General features: G+C 37.1%; 1 protein-coding gene and 1 pseudogene across 1 annotated transcript in view; both read right to left on the reverse strand.

Moving 5' to 3' along the window:
- The window catches only part of COL24A1 (collagen type XXIV alpha 1 chain), a 309,537-nt gene extending 305,402 nt beyond the window's left edge, over positions 1–4,135 (reverse strand). Inside the window, exons 1-2 of the mRNA XM_023528131.1 lie at positions 4,056–4,135; positions 3,495–3,625 (exon numbers count right to left, since the gene is read on the reverse strand). Of these exons, the coding sequence (XP_023383899.1) occupies positions 3,495–3,550 (56 nt within the window). The 5' untranslated portion in view covers positions 3,551–3,625; positions 4,056–4,135. The remainder of the gene's footprint in view (positions 1–3,494; positions 3,626–4,055) is intronic.
- Positions 4,136–5,303: 1,168 nt separating this feature from the next.
- On the reverse strand, positions 5,304–5,422 carry LOC111736867 (annotated as a pseudogene).
- Positions 5,423–27,143: the final 21,721 nt, after the last annotated feature.

Here is a 27,143-nt window from a genome sequence, read left to right on the forward strand (position 1 = left end):
AAACAGTACTCATCCCAGCAGTGGGGATAAAGTCGATGCAGGGAGTAAAGTGTTACTAACTTATACACAATAAATTTCTTAGATTATTAATTCAACTCAATAGTCACTTGTATAACTAATCCAGTGTGAAGCATACTAGAACTTTTGGTTAAATTTCAAGCACACGGGCAAATTCATGAAGTGAAAGATAAATGTTTAAGGACTTCAAGTGATCAAAATCCTTACAGTCCTGTCAGTAGCAAGGAAGAAAACTATATCTAAATTAGTCTGTCCTCATAATACCACAGATTGTTAAATTGATTGCTGCTTAGCCTAGCAAAATTCCTGGCACACACTACTGTTAAATAAAAAAAAAAATTTTAAATGAACGAATGAATCAGTCAATAGAACTATCAGGTTGTCTGAGTTTCAAAATATATATAACTTCTCTAGCATCTTTTACCTGCACAGCTGATCTCAAGGTGAAGAAGTCAGGTCATCCTAACCTCCATTTATTTAGCTAAGAAAGTAATCTAGTTTAAAAGCCTTTTAGATCTGGTCTCTGTTTATCCAGATCCAGCTTCCTAGAAGGTGTGCTTCAACCAACTTTATTTGTTTCAGGCCCTCGAATGTACTGTGCTGTCTCACCTCTGAACAATTTACTGTCCTCTCTGTCTGGAAAGTTCCATGCCTCTCCCACTTAGGTCTCAGTTTAGATTTCATTTCCTTTGCTCAGCTTTTCCTTCCAGGATTATCCCTCTCTATCCTTCCCAGCTACCCAAACTGCTAGACATTGTCCTTTGTATACCCTTATCTCATGTTGTTATACTTAGCTGTTTTATTTTCTGTTTCCTACACTTAACTGGATACATTGGGAGGGCAGCAATTGTGTTTCTATCTTGCTCAACTACTGTATCCTTTCTGCCTAGAATCACGCTGGGCACATATTTGGAGCTCAGTAAACAGTTGTTGAATAAATGAGTGAATAAATGATGAGTGGATAAATGACCAAATGTTAGCCTTTTATGAGAATGAAAATGAAATGGTCTTCGCTTCTCAGAATTACAAATTCTAAAATAAGTCATAGTTGTAAAGCATGACAAGGAAACTAGCACAGCTATTATAACTCCCGTAATAAAATTATTATTTTTTTTGCAGCTTCACAGATTACCAAGCAGAATGTCTAAACGACATTTAAAATCACTTTCCATAAATTACGATTTTTCTGCTCAAGGCATCAGTTTATTTTAAACATTTACCTGAACACAAAGATAACTAAGCAACTTTTTAAAAATTCCTCTTATTAATTCCACAAATTCACATTAGGTAACACATCTGAAAGCAGTTTTTAAGAAACAATTTTGTCAGCTCAATTAGTAACTACTATTTCCCCACTTTGCATGTGTGTGGTTGGAGCTGTGAGGGGCTGCAATCTGATGCAACCTTGAACTACCTTTAATTCTGCACAGCCCACCCCTACTAGCAACTGTACTAGAACAACCTGGATATGTTAGAGACCATAAGGCCCCTGGCAAAGAGGCCCCGTAGGAGCGCAAAAGAGACAAACGCCTTCACCTAAGATCAGGTACCCACCCTGACATCTCTCCACAAGGGTTCTTTTCCCAGTCCACATAGTCTAATTTTTCTTCAGAGGTTCCTCTGTGTAATCCATTCTGTTTGGTTTCTCTGTGTCCCTCCCCCCAATCATCTGGACCCAATTTACAAACCCCAAACTGCCCAAGAATTTATGCAGGGCCTTTTCTGGGAGCGTCTGGAAGGGAAGTGTAAACCAGACAAGACAGAGGCCAGGAGCAGATCTGCTTTAATCCGAGAAGCTGGTCACAACTACCAAGGGAGAATGTTAGTCAGCGACTAGGCCTTGCTCTGCGGTGAAGGGAAAACCCTCGCGGCGGGAGCTGGCTGGGAGGGCAAGAGGGCATAGGGATGGACAGAAAAGCTTCGAGGTGGAGAGCTTTACCGAGCCTCTCTTGGTGGCTCTGCACGCAAGGGTACCCGAGCCTCATTCCACCATTCCATGGGCGCCAGAATCGGCAGGAAGATGCTCCCGATCCCGCAGGATCAGCTGTGCCCCAGGCCTCGCTTTCCCCGCGGGTCCAGTCAGAAGGGTTTTTGTTTGTTTTGTTGTTGTTGTTGTTGTTTTCTCTGAGAAATATGATGAGAAACCTGACTGGGAACCCGGTGCGACCCGCGCGAGACTCTCTGAGAAAGGCAGCGGGCAGAGCCTGACTTCTTATACTCAGGTCCCTCTGACCTCCACCCCCTCCCCGCCCACCCCACCCCCACCGGCTCTTCCTTGCACAAACAGAGGGTTTCGGAGGTTCCTGCTCACTAATTCATCTGGGTGCGGTCGCCTGGGGAGGTGCATCCTAGTTAGTAGGGAAGGCCGGCTGTGGGGGCTTCCAGGGGTCGGAGGAGAGAGCGCGCGAGTCTCAGGCTGGCTCGGCTACACGCGGCTGGGAAGCACATGTTCATACAAACACTGCCACAAGGCGGTCTTTCTCCGCACCCCGCCTCCGCCTGCCCTCAGCTGCCACCGTCAGTTCCGCCGCGTGCCCTCCTCCCACCTACTCTCCCGAGGAGCAGCCTCCAGGCAGAGAATGACCACAGCCGCTTTCGTCCCTTCCGCCCCCAGGGCCATAAGCAAACTTGCATAACCCACTAACCTCTTCCAGAGGACCAAGGCAGCCAGCAAAAGCCACGCTCTCTTCCCAGTGAGAGTGTGGGGAAAGGTACAAGGCCCAAAGGGGAAGCAGGGTGCCAGTCAGAGCCCCAGCGAACACTCCCCGGGAGGAGCCCCGCCTACCGCTTCCAGCCCCTTCTCCAGTGGCATGCCAGTGATCAGGGCGCAGCTCCGACCCCAGATGGGCAGCACTTTTGCTGGCCTCCTGAGTACAAGAGGCGATTGCCTGAGTCCCGTGGGTCTAGCATCGCCCTGATGCCCGAAGTTCTGCAGGCACCCTCTTTCCCTCTTTCCTGCTTTCCCCATCCCGCAACCCTGTCCCACGCCTGCGCCCGGCAGTCCAGGCTGCGCGAACAGAACCCAGGAGACTGCTAGCGCCCCAGCAATTTCTCAGGCAGGACGCCCAGAGTAGCACTGCGGGGAAACGGGACCTCAGCCAGGGCCCCGAGGGAGGAGAAGGAAAGAAGGGCGCGAAGGCAGCGGGAGCTGGGACCCGGGAAGGCGTCGGAGCCCCGCTCGGGAGCCGCGGGAGCCGCTGCCACCGGCGTCGGGATGTGCGCCAGCGAGCTTTCCCTCGGGAACCTCAGGATCTCTTTAGCATAAACGGTCTGAGAGTCCAGCTGGCAAGAGGCTTCCTTTAAAACACAGTATTTTACAAACTGAGGAGACAGGAGGAGGATGCCACGGCTGCTCAAGGCTCCCAACTTCAAAAAGTGCCAAGGAGCGGGAGCACAAATCTCCAACCGGCTCAGAGGATTCAGGGGGTGGGGAGAGGGGTTGGTCTAACCCCTGTCCCAGCGGGTGGGCTACTTACGTTTTTGCCGTGTGGGAGACCTTTCCACGCCTTGTCCTGTGGGCTCCTAAATGCATTTGTATGCATTTGTCCGAGCAGCGAAGCGCTAACGGAAAACAGAAGCCAACTCCGAGCCGCTAAGGGTGCAGGTACTGTCCATGAAAAAGGAAAACAAAATCACATGAAAACGATGCTCCAAAACCGCAATAGCAACAAAAAAAAAAAAGGGAGGAGGAGATGGGATGGAAGAGAAATAGCACCCGAAGGGTAGATGGCTAGGCTCCCTAGCTCCCTAACTAGGAAACCGACGAGCCCAGGGGAAGCGCTCCCCTGGGAGGGCGAGCGAGAAGGGAGACCTCACTGTCGGGCGGCGGGGCGCCGGCAGCAGCGTGAGCTCGGCTGCGAGTGCAGCCCTCAAGTTCACTTGCGGTTCAAAGGCGACTCTGACTCGAGTGGAGTCCTCTGCTTTGGGCCTGGGAGGAGAAAGAGGTGGGGGGAGGGAATGAGATGAAGGGGGGCTAGGGGGGAGGAAGTCCTCGGAAACAACCCGCGCCGGAACATTTGTCAGACAAGCACACACACCCACTTCGAAAAATCTAGTCGGTGCGAGGGGGCCGGTGGCAACTGAAGGCGCTGAGCGTTGACTGCCGCCGGCTGCTTCCCCTGGAAGAAGAGAAGCCAAGAAAATCCGGCCGGTGTTAAATTTCACCGCTCACTGACTTGCAATGACATCACTAAACATAGTGCACACCCACCCCCTCCGCCCCGCAACCTTCCCCCAACCCGCACCCAGCTCCTGCGCCCTTGTCCGCAAGCCCCTGGGCCAGCCGCGCCCGGGGAGCGCACGCAGCCTTCCGGCACCTCCCGGACACTCTTGCTTCCCACGCGGTCCTTCCTCTACGTTTCAAAAACTTGTAGGTGACTAGTCTCCTTCCTTCCCTACCTTCGTCAAATTGTCCATGTACCATTCCCTTTTCCAGCAGTCCCCAATTTGATGTCTTCCTCTTGCGTGTCTCCCAACCCCAACCTTTTTCTGTAGCCTCTTCAGACACATACCTGAAATCAATCTCACCTCAGCGGGAGATCTTACTCTCCTCCAACTTTTTTGCTTTTTTTTTTTTTTTGCAGCGATGCTTGTGGCCTAAGTCATATTGTAAACTAACTGCAACGGTTGGTTCTCATTTCTACCTTTTCTCTCCTTCTTTCTTTCCTTTCACTCTGTCCTCCTTGCTACTTCCTAGTGATTTTTCTCTCCTGTAATCTACTTTTCTGCTTCTGCCTTTTTTCTCTTACACGCAGGGATTAATGCTTTGCATTAATGCATCAGGAGCATGCTAACACAGCATAGCCTTACCTTTTTCAATTTTTTAAACAAATTTCTTTTTTGACTTAAGCCCTCTTTCCCCCACAGCCTTTTCATACTGAGAAGTCCACCTTCCAATTTTTGAAAAAAAAAAAATTAAATTTTGATATTATCTTCTTTATTATTAAGACTGGAAATCCCAGGAGGCCAGGGATCTATTATCTTGCTTATAATTATATTTTCAGCACCTAAAATACTACTTGGCATACTTGTTTAATGAACAACTGCTGTATACCACTGAATATCATTTCTCCAAGTTTTCCTTGTCTGTTCTGCATACCATCCACAGCCAATGACCCGTCCACATGCTGAAAGACATCTCACATTACACACATATGATAAAGGTTAAAGTGACAGTATTGATGAATAGGAATGATTGATATGATCCTTGGAATTTGGGGAATTTTTTTCTCAAGAAAAATATTGGGGATTTTTTTTCCTCCAATACATAGAATTTCTTTTTTTAATGCTTACAGCACCTGGTATTCCTAGGTGGTCTCCCATCCAAGTACTAACCAGGTCCAACCCTGCTTAGCTTCCGAGATCAGATAAGATTGGGCACATTCAGGGTGGCATGACCATAGACCAATATATAGAATTTAATTCATCCTCCTCTCCCTCACTTTTTCAACTTTTAATTTTGAAATAATTTTAGATTTACATAAAAGTTACCAAAATACTACAGAGAAATTCTGTGTGGCCTTCCCCTGACTTTCTCTAGTGTTAATTAATATCTCATTAACCACAGCACAATTATCAAAGTCAGGAAATTAACACTGCTATAATACTATTGACTAATCTACAAGTCATACTCAAATTTTGTCAGTTTTCCCAAATGTCCTCTGCCTGGTCCAGGATCTAATCCAGGATCTTACACTATGTTTAGTTAATTAATAAATTAACAAAGAGATTAAAAAATTGTCATCTCCCCTTAGTCTCCTCCCAACTGTGGAAGTTCCTGTCTTTTGTATTTCATGACTTAACATTTTGAAGAGCACTGGTCAGTCATTTTGTAGAATGTCTTTCAATATGGATTTGTGTGATGTATTCTCATGAACATATTCAGGTTACATATTTTCAGCATAAATATCACTGAAGTGATGTTGTGCCTTTCTCAGAGCATCATATCTGGTATACATATGTTGATATGTTTTATTATATTACTAGTGATGTTAACTTTGATCGCTTGGTTAAGGTGCCGCATGCCAAGTCTAGTCACTGTAAAACCCCTTCCCCCCAATTTTCATAACAAATAGTCACGGCTTTCTGAAATCTTCCAAGAAATCCAGTACTGAGAGAAGATAGTCATTCTTAAACAGCCTTAAAGTACAGTTTTTCTGTTTTTGACTTCTGGTCAACTAAGGAAGGACAGGTAATTTTTGGTTTGGCGGAAAGAAGAAATAAGAATTAAGCAGATGTTAAGTAACTCACGTAATCTGTGTCTCTATTTCCCCATCAATTATATTTGAAAATTAAAAAGATTTGTTTTTCTATTCACAATGTTGAGTCTGAATTTTTGAATTCCATATGAAATGGAATTATTATTTAAATTTAAGTCAGGTTCTTTGAGTATAAGAAAAGACTATGACCTATTTAGAATTAATAGAGCCCTTATCATGCAGAAGATGCCAAAGGGTACTCATACCCTCAAAGAGCGTACATCATTTGGAGAAAAGAAGAAATTTGCTCAGTAAAAAATAAATAATGTAAGGTTTAAATGCTATAGACATTTTAAAAATGGTGGAGATCAGCACAGATCAAATTGATCAAGACGAATTAACCAGAGACCTCAAAATTTAGCTTAGTTTAAGGAAAACTAAGACAGTTGGTCTCTTCATGACCTTGATATTTTCAAAGAGTTCAGATCATTTTTTGGCAGATTGTCAAGATCTATAATATATGAAGATTTCTTATAAAACAGCAAGAAAAGAGATGATTATAGAAATATAAAATAATGGGCAAAGGGAATATGTAATTTACATAAGAAAAATAAAATTGGCCCAAAAACAAATTAACCAACTCAATTCAAGAAATCCAAGTTTAAAATAATAAGCTCCCATGGTTTTTTTTTTTTTAAAGCAAATGACAAAGATTTTTAAAGAAAATATAACATTCAATGTTGATGAGGTAGAGTGAAGCTGGTACTCTTATACCAGCTAGAGGAGTATAAATTAGGTCCAACTAGAGAAAATTTGCCAATATGGATTAAGGTCCTTAAAAATGCTATTTTTTTTGATCAGTGATTTTGATTCTAGAACTATATCCTAGGGATACAGTTATCGGATATGCCCATGAAAACATATGCATAAGAGTGATCTTTGCAGCATTATTCTATTTCTAAATAATCAAATTATGGTATATTCAAATAGTGTAATATTATACAATGACAAAAATTAAAATTTTAAAGGATATTTCCTAATACAGAAAATTCTTAAAATATTTAAAGTTGAAAAAAGAGGATGAGAAACTATATATAAAGCAATACATATGTGTGTCTACAGTGTATATTATATATTCTAGAATAAAGACTGAAGGGAAATATACCAAAATAGTAATAGTAACATAAAAATATTTTCTGGGTGGTGAAATTGGTAATGATAAATTAAATTTTACCCTTTATTATTTTTATTTTACCATTATTTTTGATAATAAGCATGTATTATTTACATAAATCAGAGAAGAACTAATAAAAGTTTAAGATTGAGGATAATAGTTGGATTAGGCTCCTGAGGAGTATATGGATGGTTTGGAAAAACTAACATAGAGGCTATACTATACTAGAAGAGAATTAAAAAGATATAATAAATGAGTTTGTGTAGCTAGAGAAAGCAGATCTATAAATTGAGCAGGGACAATCAAATGTGTAGTTAGATACACACACACTTGCATAATTATGCTAGGAGAAAAACTCTACATTTTAAATGTAATGTTGCAAGTTTGTCTTCAAAAACCTGCCTATGATTTTTCCTCCATAACATGTTAAAGCAAGCTAGAGCCCTCTACTGGGATGGTCTTCCAGGAAGTCTAGAGTTCTGTTTTAAATTATAAACTGACAGGTTCACATGCCTCTATCCAGAAATGAACTTAGTGTTTTTCATATTCAGTTCTTACAAGGCCAATTTTCTACTAACTATATACTAATTTTCTCAACGTCATATGAGTGTAAGGGCAAAGGTTATTGTTTTACTATTGCAAAGATATGTTAAAAAGAAGTAGACTACAGAGAACTCACAATTAGATAAAAGCGTTGCATAGCACTGGCAAACATTTGCTTGAATATTTATGGAATCTTATTTAGATGGTAACGTAGAGTGAGGTGGCTGAGGTAAGAATATAGTATGAAAAAAATCAAGATTTTGAATTTCAAATATAAGATAGGTTATGGTTTATACTGTTTTTAAAGAACACATGTGAATAATACTTGTCTATGGAAGTATTAAAGAGCCAAATAAGATGTCTTACTTCTCTTGCTTCATTATATCTTTGGTTCTTTTATAATAAGGTTTATTTTCCCCATCTGAAATCAGCACTACAATTTCCCAATAATTTATGTCAGATATTTAGTATATTTTACATAAATACTCACTCATACAACATGCTACAGATTTTAACAGAGGACCTAACTTATAGAAACCAGTGATGTGATAACGTCATCGAAAGTCAGATTGTGGATAGTAATTTGCCTGTGGTAGCACATAAGAACGACTCATACTCATGACTCTCAATCAGCACCTTTAGTTAAAATTGCTCTCACATTACTAAGAACATCAGAAAATTCAATATGGAACATTTCCATTTTATCTTTTCCAACTATTTCCACGTGTAGACAGCCCCCACACTTTTCCAAAAAAGGAAAAACAAACTAATGGTAAGAGTGTTTTTTGAGTTGTAGAAATAGAAGGAACTTTCATATTTTGGAATAATATTCTTGCAACAATAGTGCTAAGATTATGAAAGATCATAAAAATATCTATTTTTTCCATGGAAGAGAAGAAAGTTAATTTACACCAGGCCAGTCCCTGAAATTAATAGGAGGCAACAAATGCCTACAGATCCTGTCACATTATTGCAAGTCTTGGCATATATTAGAAAGGACATATCCATTTCTATCAAAGTCAAAATTTAATAACCCATATCAAAGTCTGATTAGTTGCCCAAGGGTATAAAGAAGCAATATGAATATTTTAGCATGTGTATAGAGTTCAAGCAATCATATTTGAAATTATTATAATGATGTCAAGATTGCTTGGATTCTGCACAGAGGATAACTAAGGAACTGGTGTGGTGCTTATTTTCACATGTTCTGACTGATGAAGAGACCTTGAGGAGAAAAGTGAAGCTAGAAAAGGAAGACAAGAAATAAATTGATATTACCAAGCACTTCTAGATAATGGAGTACAGTTTTAGGCGCTGTTACATATCTTCTGTAAAAATCCTCTCAACCACCCAATTAAGAGACATTATTATATTAATTTGAAAACTGAGGCTCTGAGAGGCTAAGTTACTTTTCCGAGGTAATATAGTGAATAAATTGTAGAGCTAAAAAAGTCTGTGATCTTTGCAATTCAATGATTCTCAAATTTTAGTGTGCACATAAGCCACATGAGTTGCTTTTTACAATTTTTACAGATTCCAGAGTCTTAATGCCTAGATAATCTGTTTGAGTATATCTAAGGCGGGGCTAAGGAATCTGTATTTTTAACAAGTACTACAAACAATTGTGATGCAGATAGAATAGTGATCATATGTTAACATCTCAACCCATTCTAGATGTAGTTACCACACACAATACTTATTGACTGCCTGTGAAGTCTCATACTAAGTACTCTTGTTAAGTACCTGGGCAGAATAATTGTGGCTTAATTAAAATTCCATGCTCAAATATTTATTGAATAAATGAATAACTAAATAAAGAGTTGAATGTCTACTATGTATAAGGCAATGTTCTAAAACCTGAGGTTGTGAAGATATATGACATAATTACTACTCTTAAGGAGCTTATAACCTGCTAGGGACAGAATCTAGTAAGAAAATCAACTGGTATAGATGATAGAAAAAGAAAGAATAAACAACTGGTGATGTAGCACAGTTGGGAAACAAAAGAGATAGTACACAATTCTATTGAGAGTGAGTAGGAACATGTAAAGCTCAGATCTTTAAAAATGAGTAGGTATTTGCCAAGTAGATGAGAAAGTTTGAACCAATCCAGGGTGGCGATAGCATGGAGGTATGAAAAGCCCTGGCACTGAGATCAGGGACCTGCATTTGGAATGGCTACAATATAGAGATGAGGCTGGAAAGATCACAGAGTTTCAGGAATTTGGACTTAGACTAATTTCCTCTCCTATCCAATCTTTTATAATAATGAAAATGGCCATGATTCCTTGGAAACTGATGAAACATTTGAGAGATGCATGCTTAAACTTTACTCATTTTAAAATATGGTTCCTGGAAGTTAAGATTTCGTTTGGGGTTTAGAACATGATGCATTTTAATTAGAGACACCAAAGTTGTTAAAGGAATAAGGGATGCTTATGTCTGTAATAATTGGGTCCCTAGGCCAGTCTTTAACTGGGGACTTTGAGAAGGTGACAAAAATATTCATAAAAATGGCTTAAAATTCACTTTGAGAAGTAGTCACATGGTTACTATGGCATCTTTATATACAACAGATTCCAAATGATAAAATATCTCAATCTCTCCTCACTAGGGAAACTAATGAATAGCCTTATCTTAGATATTGAAGAAATTTTTCAGTTCTAATACAGGATGGATTTCTTGTCTTTTATTACTCAAACTTTGTTAATCTTCTTTGCTGCTACTCTTTCCTCCCCAAGTCTGTTTATGCTACCATCTTTCTTCCTTTGTTCTGGTCTTTTATTCTCAGTCTCATGAATTTACTCAAATGTGCATCACTTGGCAGAATGATCTTCCTTTCTTGGTTTGCTGGTCCAGGAGCTAGTGAGCTCTACGTAAAATGTTTTCTTCCATGCGGATGCCCAGGTTCTTCGAGGTGCTTTGGGCTATATTGTGCTGGAAGGGTGTTTTGTTCTGACTTTTGGTGGGAAGAGTTACATATTTACTGGGACTAGACCTGAAAATCAGAGAGAAACAGATACTCTTCACACATTTTGTATAACACGGAGCACACCATTTCAATTCCACCCAACCACATTCCCTTTGAGCAAAATCTCAGGATTATACAGTTCAATTATTTTACACCCATTGTATCATAGCTTACCTGTTCAAATAAAACCTGAAAGTACCAAGAACTGGGATGAGCCTACTGTTCATTAATTATCTCTGCCATCCCAGTCACCTGTCTCTCATTCCTCCTGTGTAATGGCTTACTGTTCTAGCCTTTTAGCACAGTTTCTATATTGTTCATTTGTGAAGTGAACTAAATAGAGGCTACCCATTGATTTGAAAGCAACTCACTTTCTTTCTGGTGGAGAACTTTAATCATTTTCAAGGTCATAGCCAAGGGACTAGGATAATCTGAGTCCAAACACCAATCAAGATGAAAGGGACACATATGTACAGTAGATCACCCCACTAAGTACTCTTTTGTTTTTATCTGGCTTTCAAGTGTGTGTGTGTGTGTGTGTGTGTGTGTGTGTGTGTGTGTGTGTGTGTGAAGTTAAAAGAACATGGCCCTGGGGATGTATGTTACAATGGGCATCATGCCTGTGTAGCAAAGTGTTACAGCAGCACCATTCAAACCACTCATGTTCACAATCTGTCAGCATTTCCATTTTAAACGCCTTCTGAATGAATTCCAAAAGCTATAGCATTACCAGAGCCCATTAATTTTCAAATGTATATATAGTTAAATTAAAATTGGTACTTTAGACTTTGCCTTTGAAACTTAGAGATTTCTCTCCTGACTCATTCCTCTTCCCACTAAAAAATAATTGCTACAAACAATGTACTCCTGGTACAATATGTGGTAGTATGTTGGAGACAGGAGAGAGCCTGATTAGGGAAGAATTATCTCCAGAGATATATTTTTCTCTAAACCTTTTAGTGTATCTTCATCCAAATTCCTTTACAAAACTATAGTCATAGAGCCATTTTACGGGAATAACAGGTATTTCAGGAGTGAAAAAAAAGTCTACTCAGATTTACTCTTTCTGCATCTCCTCTAGCAATTTCTCTCACTTTTCTTAGGACAAAATTCTAGTCTAAAAGTTTTTGGAGAAAAAAAGGTTAATGTTATATGTTTTAAGTAGAGTGTGATACTGTTCTAGATGTACAGAAATAAAATAATTTTCAAATAACAGTTTGAAGATATGTTAACAGATCATTGAGGTGCTTAGAATCATAGCAGCACACTGGCATTTCCTAATGTTAAAATATTTTTCATCGAGAAATATATCATTGAAAGAGAGTACATCATATATATATGTAAAATTGAAAGGAGAACAAAACAACACTACCACATAAGAAATATGACATGAATATCTTTAAGCTTCTGTGTGCCCCATTCCTCTCCATTGACTCCCATCCCTGCCCCAGTCACATCTTCTAACATTAAAAAATATAGTTTTTAAAAGAAGATTTAGGCTGAAACAAATTTATTTTCAAGTATAGGAAGAATTACCATTTACTCAATAGTAATTTGTGAAAGATTATGGTGGGGGTTATATTTCTGTCCCTATTGAAAATAAATCCTTTGGTTTTTAGCTTCAAACAATTCTGCATTTGTCCAGTCAGTCTGTCCATGACTCCTTTCCTGAGGCTTATCTAGGTCTTTGCTTGGAAAGGGCACTCCCACTTCTGATCTCTCTGTGCCAGCCGATCCAGCTGCCACAGTTGTTTCGTAGCTGACCTGAAAATAAGAGTGTGTGATTAACAGTAGGACTCAATATAACTATACTTGATTCCACTGGCTCTCATCCAATATGGAAAATGATTCCAAACAATTATATTTGACCCTCTTGCTCTAAAATAAGACTTCCAACATAGTCTCACTTTTATTTATTCAAAAATCTCAAAGGTTTCAGATTGTCAAGAATTCCAAAATGAAATTTTCTAAATTTACCCTTTGAATTGCACTTTCTAAAATTATTTTTTCTGACATACAATATTTATGCTTTAACATTTATTATGATATAGTATGTCTCCCATTTAGTTCAAGCAAACACTAAAAGCTTACACTAACCATATGAACTAATCTTGCAGAATTATTTTCCTTCTATTTAATTTTGTGTAGTGTTCGCATACAATTACATAAATATTCCTGTGCACCTGTTTTGTGTGTGTGTGTGTGTGTGTGTGTGTGTGTGCACGCGTGGTGAGGGGAGGGGAGAGAGAGATGGACAGAAAGACACAGAGACAGACAAGACTCGAGAACCAAATTTTCTCTTTCGTCGCTTCTCTTTATTTTAAGTCTATCTATTCAGCTCTTATTTCCACATTTTAATTGAGGAAGAAAGTTGACTGGAAGGCTTTAGATGGATAGCATAAAAATCATTTCTTTCCTTAGAGGAAATTTTAGTCATGTTTAAAGACTCCATAGCAATTCTAACAGTTCCTTAAATCAATGGAATAGTTTGTGTTAATATTGAATAAAACTAAAAGAAATGCAAAAACACTTTGATGTATAGATGGCCTCAAAATTAGGGATTCAGGATAATATCTATCCACTGTAATTGCTGATCATTTTCTTCTCAGAGATTATTTAGTGTGTGTTTTTTTTTAATTTCTCCACACTCATAACCACTGTATCCTATGTGTAGAACAAAATATCTGTAGCCTAGAACCAGAACACTCTATTTTGGAATATATATTCAAGGGGAAAGTATTTAGAATACCATTAGTGCCAACCCAAAAGTATGGGGCACTACTTTGGTTAAAGAAATATTAAATGTGGATAGAAAATATTTAGGAAATACAAGAAATGGAAAGAATTAGAGTGTGTCTTCAAGGATAACCGGACTAATTCTTAGGAGAGATCGATGTTCTTCCTAAAAATCTTTGGTTTGAATAAAATGCAAGAGAAACAGTGTTAGCGGACAGTAGCTAACATTTTTTCTCCTTCTGGATCAGCATTTTATAAAAGAAGGAATATGAAAGGAAAGACTTTTAAGTTCATGAACCAGAATGCATAAAGGATTGTTTTCATTATGTGAAAGTTAAGTAGCACTTGAATCCATGAATAAATAACTGCTTTGTGTGGAATGCTTCTTTTAAAGGCATTGTGATACTAAGCATATTTGTGTAAATAATGGTAATGGTTTTAATATATAAACATCTTCTTTTGTTATGTGACACTTCTGAAAGATTCTGCTAATCCTGTTACTTATGAAATCAGTGAAATTATATAGGTTTTTAAAGGAAATCCACAGGAATATAAAATCTCTCTCCCTCTCTGGATGAGAGAGAGTGTTCTTTTCATGTACTCATATATCTACAGGTAGGTCTGAAGCTTATAACTGAAAAAGCCCAAATACATTTATATGCAATATGGTAGAGTGGGCTTAGCCCGGTATAGGATCAAATCCTAGCTTTGCCACCTACAAACCACAGATCTCAGGTACATTATTCAATCTCTCTCAGCTTCAGTTTCCCTGTTTGCAAAATAAGAGTAATACTACTATTCATGTTCATGGTGGTACTATGAAGAATAAATGATATCATTCACGTAAGATGCCAGTCTGTGGCACACGGGGCATGGTCAAGAAATGTTACTGCCTCCCAACCGTTCTTCAGGTGTGCAGTCCAGGTATTGTTTGTCCCAATTTTACAAATTATGAATCAGAACTGAAGACAAAGCTATAGTCACAGAGCTAATTGTAACAGTCACATTGGAAACACAGGTCTTTCTGATGATGATAATAATAATAGTAGTAACATTATTATTATTATTTTTACATTAGGTAATGATGATCGTGCTGGTTGGTTGACATTTTACTCTAAGATAGAACATACTTCAGGAATGGTGTCTTGATTAGGACATTGAATCCATTTATTGTGCCATAAGAAAAAAATGAGGTTGAAGTTTCTGGAATTAAACATATTAAGCAGCTAAAGATTTCATTTCCAGAAATTTATCTTATATATTAAATAAAATCCCTTTTCCTTTCTGTGTTTAAAATTTGCTTCTTATTTGCAACTCTTATGAAGCTTACATTGCAGGCCAAAAATGAACCATTCTGTCACAGAGGGTAAAGGCTCTCTTCCCTAGCTACTTGATGCAAGCACAGGACAATCATAAACAGCCCTGTTTTCACTTGGAAACAGAACAAAACAAATGCTGTAATTACTTAAGCTATCAGTTTAAACTGATACATCAGTTTAAAGAGATACATCTGTCTCCAAAACTCACCAAATGGTAGCAATTACTAGTTTTAACGTTGATAACTTACCACTAATCAAGATTTGTATTTATATCACTACCAATGAATGTATATTCATATAACTAGCTTGCATATGAAACAAACATTCATATGAATCTAGAATTTGTTTGCTTCCAACTCAGCCAGTTCACCAAGTATTAGCAGGCAGAGCCCATAACTGTCCTATGAGACATATTTCAGTAACATAGATACTGCATAATATTGTCTTCTGAATCTAATATGGTCAGGAGAAAATCTTTCATTCCCTTCCTTATATTGATTTCACTATTTTTGAAAGCCTAGGAAATCTGTGGCAATGTGGGTACAGGGTAGCATATGATATTCTTTAACAGTAAATATATATATGCCTTACTGTTAAATTATACAGCTGAAACTTATTGGATTTCGTTAACCAATGTCACCATAAAAAATAATAAAATAAATAAATAAAAGTGAATCAATTTTGATCCAAGGTAAGGTTCTAGAGGGGTTAATTGAAAGGATTGTTTGGATATGCACATTCACGTGTGTGCACGCACGTATGCACGTGAGCACACACAGCTGTGGCCATGTGAAGCCAGTATGAGTTCATAAAGACCAAGATCTGATAGACTAATCTAATTTGCATTTTGGACAGGTCAGCAAAACTGGTAGATCAAAGGGATGCATTTCAATACAGTATATCTGGATCTTAGCAAGACATTTGACTAGATTTTTAGAATCCCCTAATGAAGAGAAGAGAGAAATATGTTTCCGATGATAACACAAGCCAAAGAATATATAATTACTCAAGGGATGTAATAAATCACTATGAACCTAAAAAAATATCTTCCAGCATATTACAGAGTTCCACACATGGATATGATATGTTCTTTCAGTGGGGTGACCAACTTGTTGTCCCAAGTTGCCTGAGACTTTCCTAGTTTGGGTGCTAAAAGTCCCAAATTGTGGGAAACCCCTCAGTCCCAGGCAAACCAGGGTGATGGTTTGTCACCCAAGATTTGAACGGTGACTACAAGGAATAAGAAATTACCAGGCAGCAGATAGGAAAGCACTGATTCATGAAAGCCTAGTATGTTTGAGAAGCTACAAGTGGTTCAGGATTGCCAGAGCAAGTGTTAGTAGACAAACAGACAGCTAAAAATACAGTTCTATAGGATCTTTATTTTTTTTTAATTGTAGTAAAATATATATAACATAAAATTGACCATTTTAGCCATTTTTAAGTGAACAGTAGCTTTAAGTACATTCACATCGTTGTACAACCATCACCACCATCCAACCCAGAACAGTTTTCATATCCCCAACCTGAAATTCTGTAGTCATTAAATATTGACTCTCCCTCCAATCAACCCCTAGCAACCGACATACTACTCTCTGTGTCTATGAATTTACCTACTTTAAGTACCTCATATAAGTCAAATCATATAGGATTTGTCCTGGCTTATTTTATTTAGCATAATGTTTTCAAGGTTCATCCATGTTATAGCATATGTCAGAATTTACTTCCTTTTTAAGACTAACCAACTGTATCACATTTTGGTTATCCATTAGTCCCATTCATCCATTGATGGACATTTGGGTAGCTTCTACTTTTGGCTACTGTGAATAAAGCCACTGTAAACATGAGTGTACAGACATCTGCTTGAGTTTCTGCTTTCGATCCTTTTGAGTATATACCCCAAAGTAAGATTGCTAGATCATACAGTAATTCTATTTTTAATTTTTTGAGGAACCACCATATCCTTTTTCATAGTGGCAGCACCAATTTACATTTCCATCAGCAGGGCTCAAGGGTTCCAATTTCTCCATATCATTACTAATACTTGCTATTTTCATTCACCAATTTCAAGAGTCTAAGGAAAAGTACAACCAGTTTTAGATAAATTGAATATGAGGTACCTGTGAGGCAGTCAAATGAATATGCCTAGTTGGTGGTTGACTACTTGGACCTGGAGTTCAGCATAAATATCTGGGCTTGCGATATATTTATCTCTGTATAGGTAAACCCCGGCACCATAGATTGTCCAAGGACAGTGTGTGAAATAAGAAAATCATATTGATTTCTGAGAAATATAAAAATACATGGGCCTGACAGAGGAAGAGGAGCCCATAAGAAGAAAAAGAAAGAATATCCATAAAGATGAAATCTACAGAGATACAATTTCAGCTTAAAATAAGAACATTTTAAAAATTAGAGTTGTCCAAAAAATAGGGGGGGCCAGGGAGTGAGGGGAATTCTTTTGATGAAAGTGAGTTCCCAGCCCTTGGGGCTATTATCAGAATCAGGACAACCACTTGTCTGGATGTCACAGGACGGGTTCACTCCCTGGTGATGATTTGGTTTCCATGCTAAAAGTATTCTTTTTAATAACTAGAAAACCTACTGTTTCATCAGAAAACAATGTGAATTAATAAAACCAGGGAGATCTTTACTTGTTTAATACTCGAGGTTTTCAGGACTGATTGAATTCATTAAAGAGAAATATATTAGGCTTCTATAGTCTTCCAAGTTAAGGGCCAGGCATATCCCACACAGAAACTGCTGCAAATATTTTGGGAATATAAGCCAAAACAATAACTATGATTCTTTTAGAAATAATGCTTGCTGAAAGACTCAGATATACTGGCCAAAACACTTTGGTTCCAGAAAGATGAGTAAGAGAACTTGCTAGCAATTCAGAAGACAACTTCGCCTATTGTGTTTGCCTGTGTGCGTTAAAGTTTTATTTACAGTTATTAAACATAAATATAGGAAGATAATGAATAAATATGAATGCAACTATAAAGCAGAATTATTCTTGTGTTCTGTATCAAATCATGAGGTTTACAGATTCCCCGGAAAATGAAAAGCAACAGTGAAACCTCTCCAAAAAGTCACTTGATAAATATTCCACCTTCAAGCTGGAAGAAAAGAGCAACCTTTGCCTTTGAGTACTTTATTTGGTTCTGTAACTCATGATGAGGCCCACTTGCCCTATCACACTGACCTACAGCACAGCTGCATTCTCTCAGACAAGGTCTGCTCCCGGGAACCACCAGACCTGGATGAAATTCAGATCGCCAGTTAATGTAATCCATTGCTGGTCTCTGAGGAATTGTAAGGGGCTTTCCAAACAAATGTGAACAGTCTGGGAATCATCTCTCTATTCTATACACAGACAAAGCTGTTTGGGAATGAAGGCAATACATTCTTGTTGTCTTAAAGCCTGAATTATTCATTTTTGATACTCCCTCCATCTCCACTGCTGAGAAATTGAGGTTTCTATAAAAACTGCACCATTCTAATATCGTTACAGGGAAGGACAGTGAGGATTTGAATGCTGCCTCTATCATTTATTACCTATATAACCTTGGCTATCGCTGTCTCAGTTTCTTTCTCAGTCAAACAGGGTTGTTATAAGAACTAAATCAGTCATAATACATAGTTTATTACAGTGTGGGTACAAAGTGCCCACAAATGTATGCAGGACACAAATGTATGCAGAGTTTCTGTACCTATTTATTTGGACAACTTTTCAAGCAAACTGATGTTCCTCCTAAGCAAGAAATGGAAGAGGACCAAGATTGCTTAGTATAATTAGCCTTTGGTTCAAAATAGGTTGCCTCACTTGTTGAACTACTGGTGTAAATCACTTTTTCATACCTGTTTTCCAGGGCCTGGGGTCTCCAGTCTTTCCCCAATAAAGAGTTATTTATGATATAATGACATCCCCAAACTCTTTGGCAAGCTTACCTGTGTGGGGTCCCTAGAGTTCCAGGTGATGAGAGGTTCAAAGGCAGGGGAAAAGCAGTTGCTAAGAGTTGATATCATCTAGCTCATTGACTCAATTTTTTAACTAAAATTTTTGAATCACCTATTTTAAGCCATTACCGTTATCAAAAAATCATAAAATTTTAGAGCTGGGGAGGTCTTTTGATTATCGAATTCTACTCCTACTTCCTTCATATAATGAAGTAACTGAGACACAGTGATGCTAAGTGATTTATTCAATATTTCTGAACAAATGAGTGGTAGGGGACAAAAATCTACCCCTCCTGATTCAGCGCCCTCATTCATATTTTCATCTAACAAATATTTCTTAAACTCTTACAATGTGCAAGATACTGAGAGTAAGGAGGTGACTAAAATATCATCTAAACCTTCAACTTTAGAGTCTAGAGAATTCTACCAAGTAAATGAGCCATTATCATACAGTGTGGTAAATATGAAATGCGGTCATGTTGGGTGGAAAGATGTTATACTCTACCAATAATACCTCATCATCAATGAGGAGAGTTGACTCTGTGTCAACACTGTCTCAGGCTCTAGGGATACAAATGTGAATAGGTACAACTGCTGCTCTCCAAAGATTGTAAAGATTATCACAAATACAGTACATAGCACATTCCATGTTATATGAGTGCTGCAGACAGTGTGCTGCTAAGGGAGTTTAGAAGAGAGACAGCTCACGAAGTGATGAGACCACTGGTGGAGATGAAAACGGCATTGGACTTAGAAATGACAATCAGAACAGGATATGTTGTGCTCAGAATTTATTTCAGAAAGGCAGAAATGTGATACTTCCTTATGTCAAATCTGATTCCATCCCCAAATAGGATAGCTATTATTATGACAGTCTTTTTTAGATCTTACAAGAAAAGACTTCAGTGTGATGGACTTAGAGTCTCTCTTCCTCTGCCACATGTCGTTTTCTCTGTTTTGTAGTTTATTCTCTCTCAAGGATTCTTGTTATATTCAAATGCATTTTAAAGATTATTCTCCTATTCCCTTCTCAGTATCCCATTTGAGCTGTCCCTCAACAAGTTCTTTTCCTAATCCAGCTTCTTATGAAATATTTCAAAATAGGTTTTATTTTTCATATTAAACTTTAACATTAGCCATACATAACTCAATATGTGACTTCCAAGAAAAAAGTCTTCCAAACATGCATATGTGAATTTTAAAAATACTATTAAAGTCTACTAAGTAAGCAAATAATAATAAAAAAAGTTAATATCAAATGCCTAGACATTGTTATCTAAACTTGGACAAACCAGGATTTTTCCAAATCAAATATGAAATCATCAACCTAAGATAATTAGGAGAAAAATGATGTAATAAAATCAATTTTTTTGTTTTGTTTTTAATAGTTTTGTCAATATGTAATTAACAACCATATAATTTACCTTTATATAGTGTACAATTCAGTGTTTTTTATTATATTTATAGGATTGTACAATGATCACTACAATTTTAGAACATTTTTGTCCCCCCAAAAGAAACCTTGTAACCATTAGTAGTCGCTCTTCATTTCTCCCTCCCCCCACAACACTCCTAACCCTAAGCAGCCTCTGATCTACTTCTTGTCTCTATGGATTTGCCTGTTTTGGACATTTCATACCAAAAACAAACAACAACAACAACAACAAAAAACACCACCCTATAATATGTGGGCTATTGTGACTGACTTCTTTCAGTCAGTATAATGGTTTCAAAATTCATCTACATTGTAGCATGTATCAATACTCCATCCCTTTTTATTGCTGAATAATATTCCATTGCATGGATATGCCATTTTTATTCATTCATCAGTTGATGGATATTTGGGTTGTTTCCACTTTTTGGCCATTAGGAATAATGCTTTTAAATAGCTATGGAATGTTGCATTTCCTAGGAATCTTCAAATGTTTGCTCTAGAATGGCCAAAGCCATTGAAATAAAAAATAAAGTCCCAAACAACTCTTAGAAATCATATTTCTAAAGATTTATAAATTTTCCCAATTCTCTACATTATTTAGGGAAAACTTTATTTTCCCCGAGAGGAAACTTTAAGAAACCACTCCAGTATTTCCCTTGCTAAGAAATAAGCCAGATGGTTCCAACACATGGAATTTTACTTGGGAAAAATTCAGAAATACAGAGAAACTTTAATAACTCATTGGAACTAGTTACTATTGTGTGATTCCTAGAAATTTTCTTCTTGATAAAAGATAATGAGATGACAATCAGTGTCTACTAAAAAATAAAAATAAACAAACAAAAAACCTGGAAACCAACAGTAAGTGGTTATACGGGATCAATATGACTTCTAGAAAGAACCTGGTCTGGCATCAAGATGCCTGGATTTGCTACTTACTAAGCAGAAGAGTATAGATTCCACGGATAAGTTTTAAAATGCTTCACTTTAAATGTGATGTTTGATGTTCATGACAAATGTATACACCTGTGAAATTATCATCCCAAAGAAAATCTGGAATATTTCCATCACCCTATAAAGTTCTCTCATGCCGTATTGGGGTCAATCCCTTCCGCCATCCTAGGAAGCTACTGATTTTATCCCTAGCACTATAAATTACTTTTATATTTTCTAGAACTTCATATGAATGACAATACACAATAATTATTCTCTTTTCTGGCTTCTGCTTAACTGTTTTTGAGATTCATCCATATTGTTGTGTGCATTAGTTTTTCCTTTTGTTACAGATACAGAGTATATTCTATAGTATAAATATACAATTTATTGATTCTATCCCTTATTGATGGATATCTGGATTGTTTCCAATAAAACTGCTATGGATAACCTATAATCTTGCTATTAGTTTTCCATTTGTCCCTTCAAACTTTTTGTTCCTCTGTTTCTCCTTTCCTGCCTTTATTTGAGTTAATCAAATATTTTTTAGTATTCTTTTTATTTTCTTATTGCTTCTTAAACTTTTTAAAAAAATTTTAAATGGTTTCTCTAGTGTTAACAATATGCATATTGAATTTATCAAAAACTATAGTCCAACATTTTAACACTTCGCCCTTTATATTTGATTCTTCATAATTCCCATGCCACAAAAGTAATAATCTTTAAAAGTATAACTACATTTACCTGTTCTCCCTTTATGTTATTGTCAGATTTTTTACTCCTACACAGCTATCAACCTCACTTTAAAATGTCATTTTTCTTTTAAATGGTGACATTTATATTAACCCATTTATTTAGCATTTCCAGTGCTCTCCATTCCTTACTACATATTGGAATTCCATATGGCATTATTTCCCTTTAGTCTGCAGAGTATCCTTTATCATTTCTTATAATGAAGTTCATTATTAGAGTTTTTGAAGACTATTTCAAATGTTCTTCAAAAGCTGGACTGGCAGGGTTTTTTTCTTTCAGCAATTTAAAGGTATTATACCATTGTCTTCTGGCCCCCATTGATTTTGATAAGTTAGCCATTATTTGTATCATTATTCTCTTGTATTTAATGTCTTTTTTCCCCTCTACAGATTTTCTCTTTGGTTTGCAACAATTTGATGTATTTTTACCCCTTTATTTAATACTGTTTATTTCTTGGGTATAAATCAATGTTTTTAAACAAATTCAGGAAGATTTCAGCCATCATGTCTTTAAATACATTTTATTTTTTATTCTCACTTTCTTTACTTTTGGGGCTCTATTACATGATAAACTCTATTATATGATAAACCATTTGACACGGTTCCACAGGCCCTGAGGCACTGTTAATTTTTCTTTTATTTTTTTCCTCTGTTCTTCAGATCAGAAAATTCCTAGATTTTTCTTCAAGATCACTGACTCTTTCATATGCTATCTACAATTTGATGTTAAGCCTAAATGGTGAATTTTTAATATAGTCATAATTTTCTATTCTAGAATTTCTATATGATTGTGTTTGTTTGTTTACAGTTTTTATTTCTCTACTGAGAAACCCCGTTACCTCATTAAGACTAAATTCTTTTATTTATTTGAATACATTTTCCTTTAATTCTTTCAACATATTTATAATAGCCACTTTAAAGTCTTTATCTGCTAAAACTAACACGAGAACATTCTTGGGGTTAGTTTGTATAAACTATTATTTTCTTGACTATGAAAGCTCTTTGCATGTCTAATAATTTTTGCTAATGTACAAAACTTTGTAGATGATTGAGGAGACACTGGATTTCATTACCTTCTTTTGAAGAGTGCAGTTTTAGATGTAGTTCAATTACTGGCTCATCAACTTGAACTTGAGCAGCTTTGGTCTTATACCTCATTAGCATGGTTCTACAGAAAATGCAAGGTGCTTTCCAAGTTCCCATTACTTGGCCATATTTATCTCTACAGGGGAGACAGAGTTTGGAGACTGAGGCTTTGTCAAAGTGGAACTCAAATAGGTCTTATTCTAGAATGTGGATCTTACTCATAAGATATGGTCTTACTGGTATTTCAGCTGAATGACAAATGGACTCAGTCTCTCTATTCTGATGGGGCTAGAACTACAATGTATTCCAGCACTGCTTTGACTACAGCACACTGTGCCAAGGTAAAGAAATTGTCCCCAGACAGAGGGCAAAATTGAGGCTCACCTTGTGAGCTTTCCTTCTCTCAGAGATAAGTTTTGTGTTGCCTGTGGTCCAATGTCTGAAAATATTTGCTTTATATAGTGTTTAGTTTTATAGCTGTTTATGGCAAAAGGTTAGTCCTGTCCCAGCTAATCAGTCTTATCCAAAAGCAGAAGTCCTCTACAGGTACAAAATGATTTTTCTTTTTGGCTTGGATGTCTTCATGGTGATGGCTCCTTTAACTGCCATAGGAAATCTATGATCAAGAATGAGTTTGGGAGGAATGATGACTCGGGTTTGTTCATATTACATAGGAGATATAAGAGAGGCTGGTAGAGATAGTGATACTTTTATCCATTCATTAATACTCACATTTAAAATTGATGTGCATTTATGCATATGTAAGCTATTCCTTCTTGTTATATAACTTTAAATAAACTCTTAAAAATTTTAAAGGTAAATATACATAGCATTGATTTTGACTCTTCCTTCGGTTATTTTAGAATTAGAATCAAGGTTATATGAAAAATAAAGTTTGCTTTGACAGTGATGTGTCAAAAATTTGAAGGCTTATTTATTTATTTAGAGTGGAGAATGAGCATCTATTTAATCTTGTGATTAACTTTCTCTTTTTATTCGAACCTGCATGAGTATTACCTCTCAGCTATAGTAGGCTAGATATAGCTCTGTGCCATACATGTGTTCTCACTGAAGTAAAACTCCTCCAATGTACCAACCACAAATATGAAACTAAGGTGCTGACACAACTGGAAGAACATGAGCAATAACGATGAATATATTTCGGTGTTTCTGTGGGCTAAGTCAGGAATTAAAGTAAAAACACTATCACTGAACAACTCCGAGCAATTGCTATTCCACCATAAAAGTTTCAGTTTTACCAGTTGGAGAATAAAAGGCAACTGGCAATTAGAATGTAAAATTCTTCTGGCAATCATTCAGGGATAGCGCCACTGTCAAATAGAAATTACACCATGTCCATTTCTGCATAAGTCTGTAGGCAGCTTCCCACTGCATTCAGTCCATGGCATTCCTCATACATGGTTGGCAGCTAAGGGGGCTGCGACCTTGAAACAAAGGTCCACAGTGATTTTCACCTTCAGGCTTCCCTTCTAAATATGTCAAATACAGTCCTCATCAGAAGGAACATTTGGTACTGCAAGTTTACCGATTTCACTCTCTTCCTCTCCACTAGCTTTCCTTACTTCTCCTGCTCTTCCCTCCGCTCCCTGCCTACTCTCCACTATGATCTATTTCTGACTATCTCAGGTTCTGCTCTTTATGTTATAAGAATGCATATTAATTTGAACTAATCTTAGTTGCATGAAGACAAATCGAAAGTGCTATGGTCTTATTTTGATAGCTTGGTGACCATTAGAGGGTAGATTGCTTTAAAGTTTGTATTCTGTTTGCTTGCTTTCTTGTTTGTTTGTTTATATTCCTGGTGCCTAACTTAGTGCCTAACTCATTAAAAATGTTCTTGACCAATCTTTGCTATTGAATGACTTCCATGAAAAGACAACTGTACCAGTTACTTCGGCATAAGGGATTCTACTGAAAGGTAACATGTTGATATCCTGTCATCTTCAGTCCAAACTGTCCTTACGTGCTTTCCTGACTTAGTGGAATAAAACAGACATTCCTTACCAAAGAAATAGCTGTTGGCACTTTGAAACCCGAACCCCAGCTTCAACATTTATTATTTAGCTGTGTGACAACAGACAAGCTACTTAATGTCTCTGGGTCTGTTTTCTCATTTGTAAAATGTGCGTAATAATTGTACTGACTTCACAGGATTACTGTGAAGATTAAAAGAGTACACATTTGCTGGGCACAATAAGATCTTAATATATACTTATTACTACAATTATTATTGCCGTTATTAAATAATTTTTAAGGAGATAAATTAACGAGTATGATGATAATCTTCATAAATGCTAACCAGAAGCAACACATATAACTACTTTGGTTATTAACCAAATTTCTGGCTACATACCAAGTTTTTCTTCTAGAAAATAAGAAAATTAGTTCTTGTATAAAGCAAAGATTTTTAAATACTTGTAGCCTATTCTTACGCCTGAAGTAGTATTTATTTACTCAATAACTATAGTTGTCTGAACTGCGTCCCCCCCAAAAGTTATATTGAAATCCTAATTCCTGATATCTAAGAATGTGACCGTATTTGGAAATTGGATCTTTGCAAATAGAATCAGTCATGATGATCATATTGGATTAGGGTGGGCCCTAAATCCAATGACTGGTGTCTGTATATGATAAAGGAGAGTGAATTCAGATACAGAGACACAGACACACAGGGAAGAAGGCCGTATAAAGATAGAGGCAGAGACTGGGCTGATAGAGCTGTAAGCCAAGGAACACTAAGGAATACCAGCAACCACAGAAGCTAGAGACAGGCAAAGAAGAATTCTTCCCTAGTCCTTCACAAAGAGCATGGTCCTACCCACACCTTGATTTTGAACTTTAAGGCTCCAGAACAATAAGAGAATACATTTTTGTCATTTTAAGATACAAAGTTTTTGATACTTTGTTAAGACAGACCATGGAAAGGAATACAATAACTTACAGAAAGGAGGAGGAGGGGACATTTTTCTCCATTTTTTAAGTTCAGTGTGAAACAAAACTTTAAAAATATCTTTAGTTGGATTTTGTTTAAAAAATATGGTTTGTAGGCAGGAACTTCACACTTCATTTTCGTTTTTAAAATTTTTGGAGGGGAATGATATTTATAAACTATGGAAATACAACTACAGGAAGAGGTATTTTAAACATTGGATATGTTTAAGTAATGTACTGATCTTTAAGGAGTGTGAGTTACATTCTTATACTGTGGAAGTTCTTTATAATGTTTTCCAAGAAACGAGGTTTTTGAACTCTATGAGTAGGAAACCATTACATGGGGGAAAATATTGCTTTATGGGTCTCTGGCTGGGACTTTTAAGTGTTATGTATGAGAAAACATTGAAGCTGGGGGTAGGGAAAGATGTTATAACAAAGTGATCTTTTATTATGTTCCAAAATGCTAAATTCTGAGGAGTGTTAATAAATAGCCTTCAAATTCATTCTTACTCAATTGCATTTGTTCACATTGATTTGACTTGCATTAAAAACAATTCTTTTGGAGGTAAAATCGAAATTTGAACACATTGCTCTTCAATTAAAAACTTACAGTGCTTTTTGAGATATCTCAGTTCTATTACGATAGAGGACAGATGATTAGCTCCCTAAATTATGAATGAGGTCATTAAGCAGTAGGGGGCATCCAGGATTTCGGCAGCAGGCAGCATGGGAGGAAGAAAGAGTTTTGAAGTTACACAGAGTCCATATAGTCACATTTATTTTACCTTTTAGTTTTCTCACCTATATTATATAATTGTATAAGTCTTACCTCATTAGTTCTTTAAAGGGTTATTTGAGTTAATATATACAAAGTAGAATAATTTCTAGCATTGATAGATGATCAATAAATATTTTCCTCTCTCTTCTCCATTAAATCTTTAATACACATTTGAGATCATCTCTATGCCTTTACATCAGGGAACTGGGGAGAGGTTGGATGAAATTCCAGCATGATGTTCATAAATGCAAGTAATGGTGCGATAACTAGGAAATTCCAGCTT

Source organism: Pteropus vampyrus, unplaced genomic scaffold, assembly GCF_000151845.1.
Source record: "Pteropus vampyrus isolate Shadow unplaced genomic scaffold, Pvam_2.0 Scaffold22, whole genome shotgun sequence".
Classification (NCBI taxonomy): domain Eukaryota; kingdom Metazoa; phylum Chordata; class Mammalia; order Chiroptera; family Pteropodidae; genus Pteropus; species Pteropus vampyrus.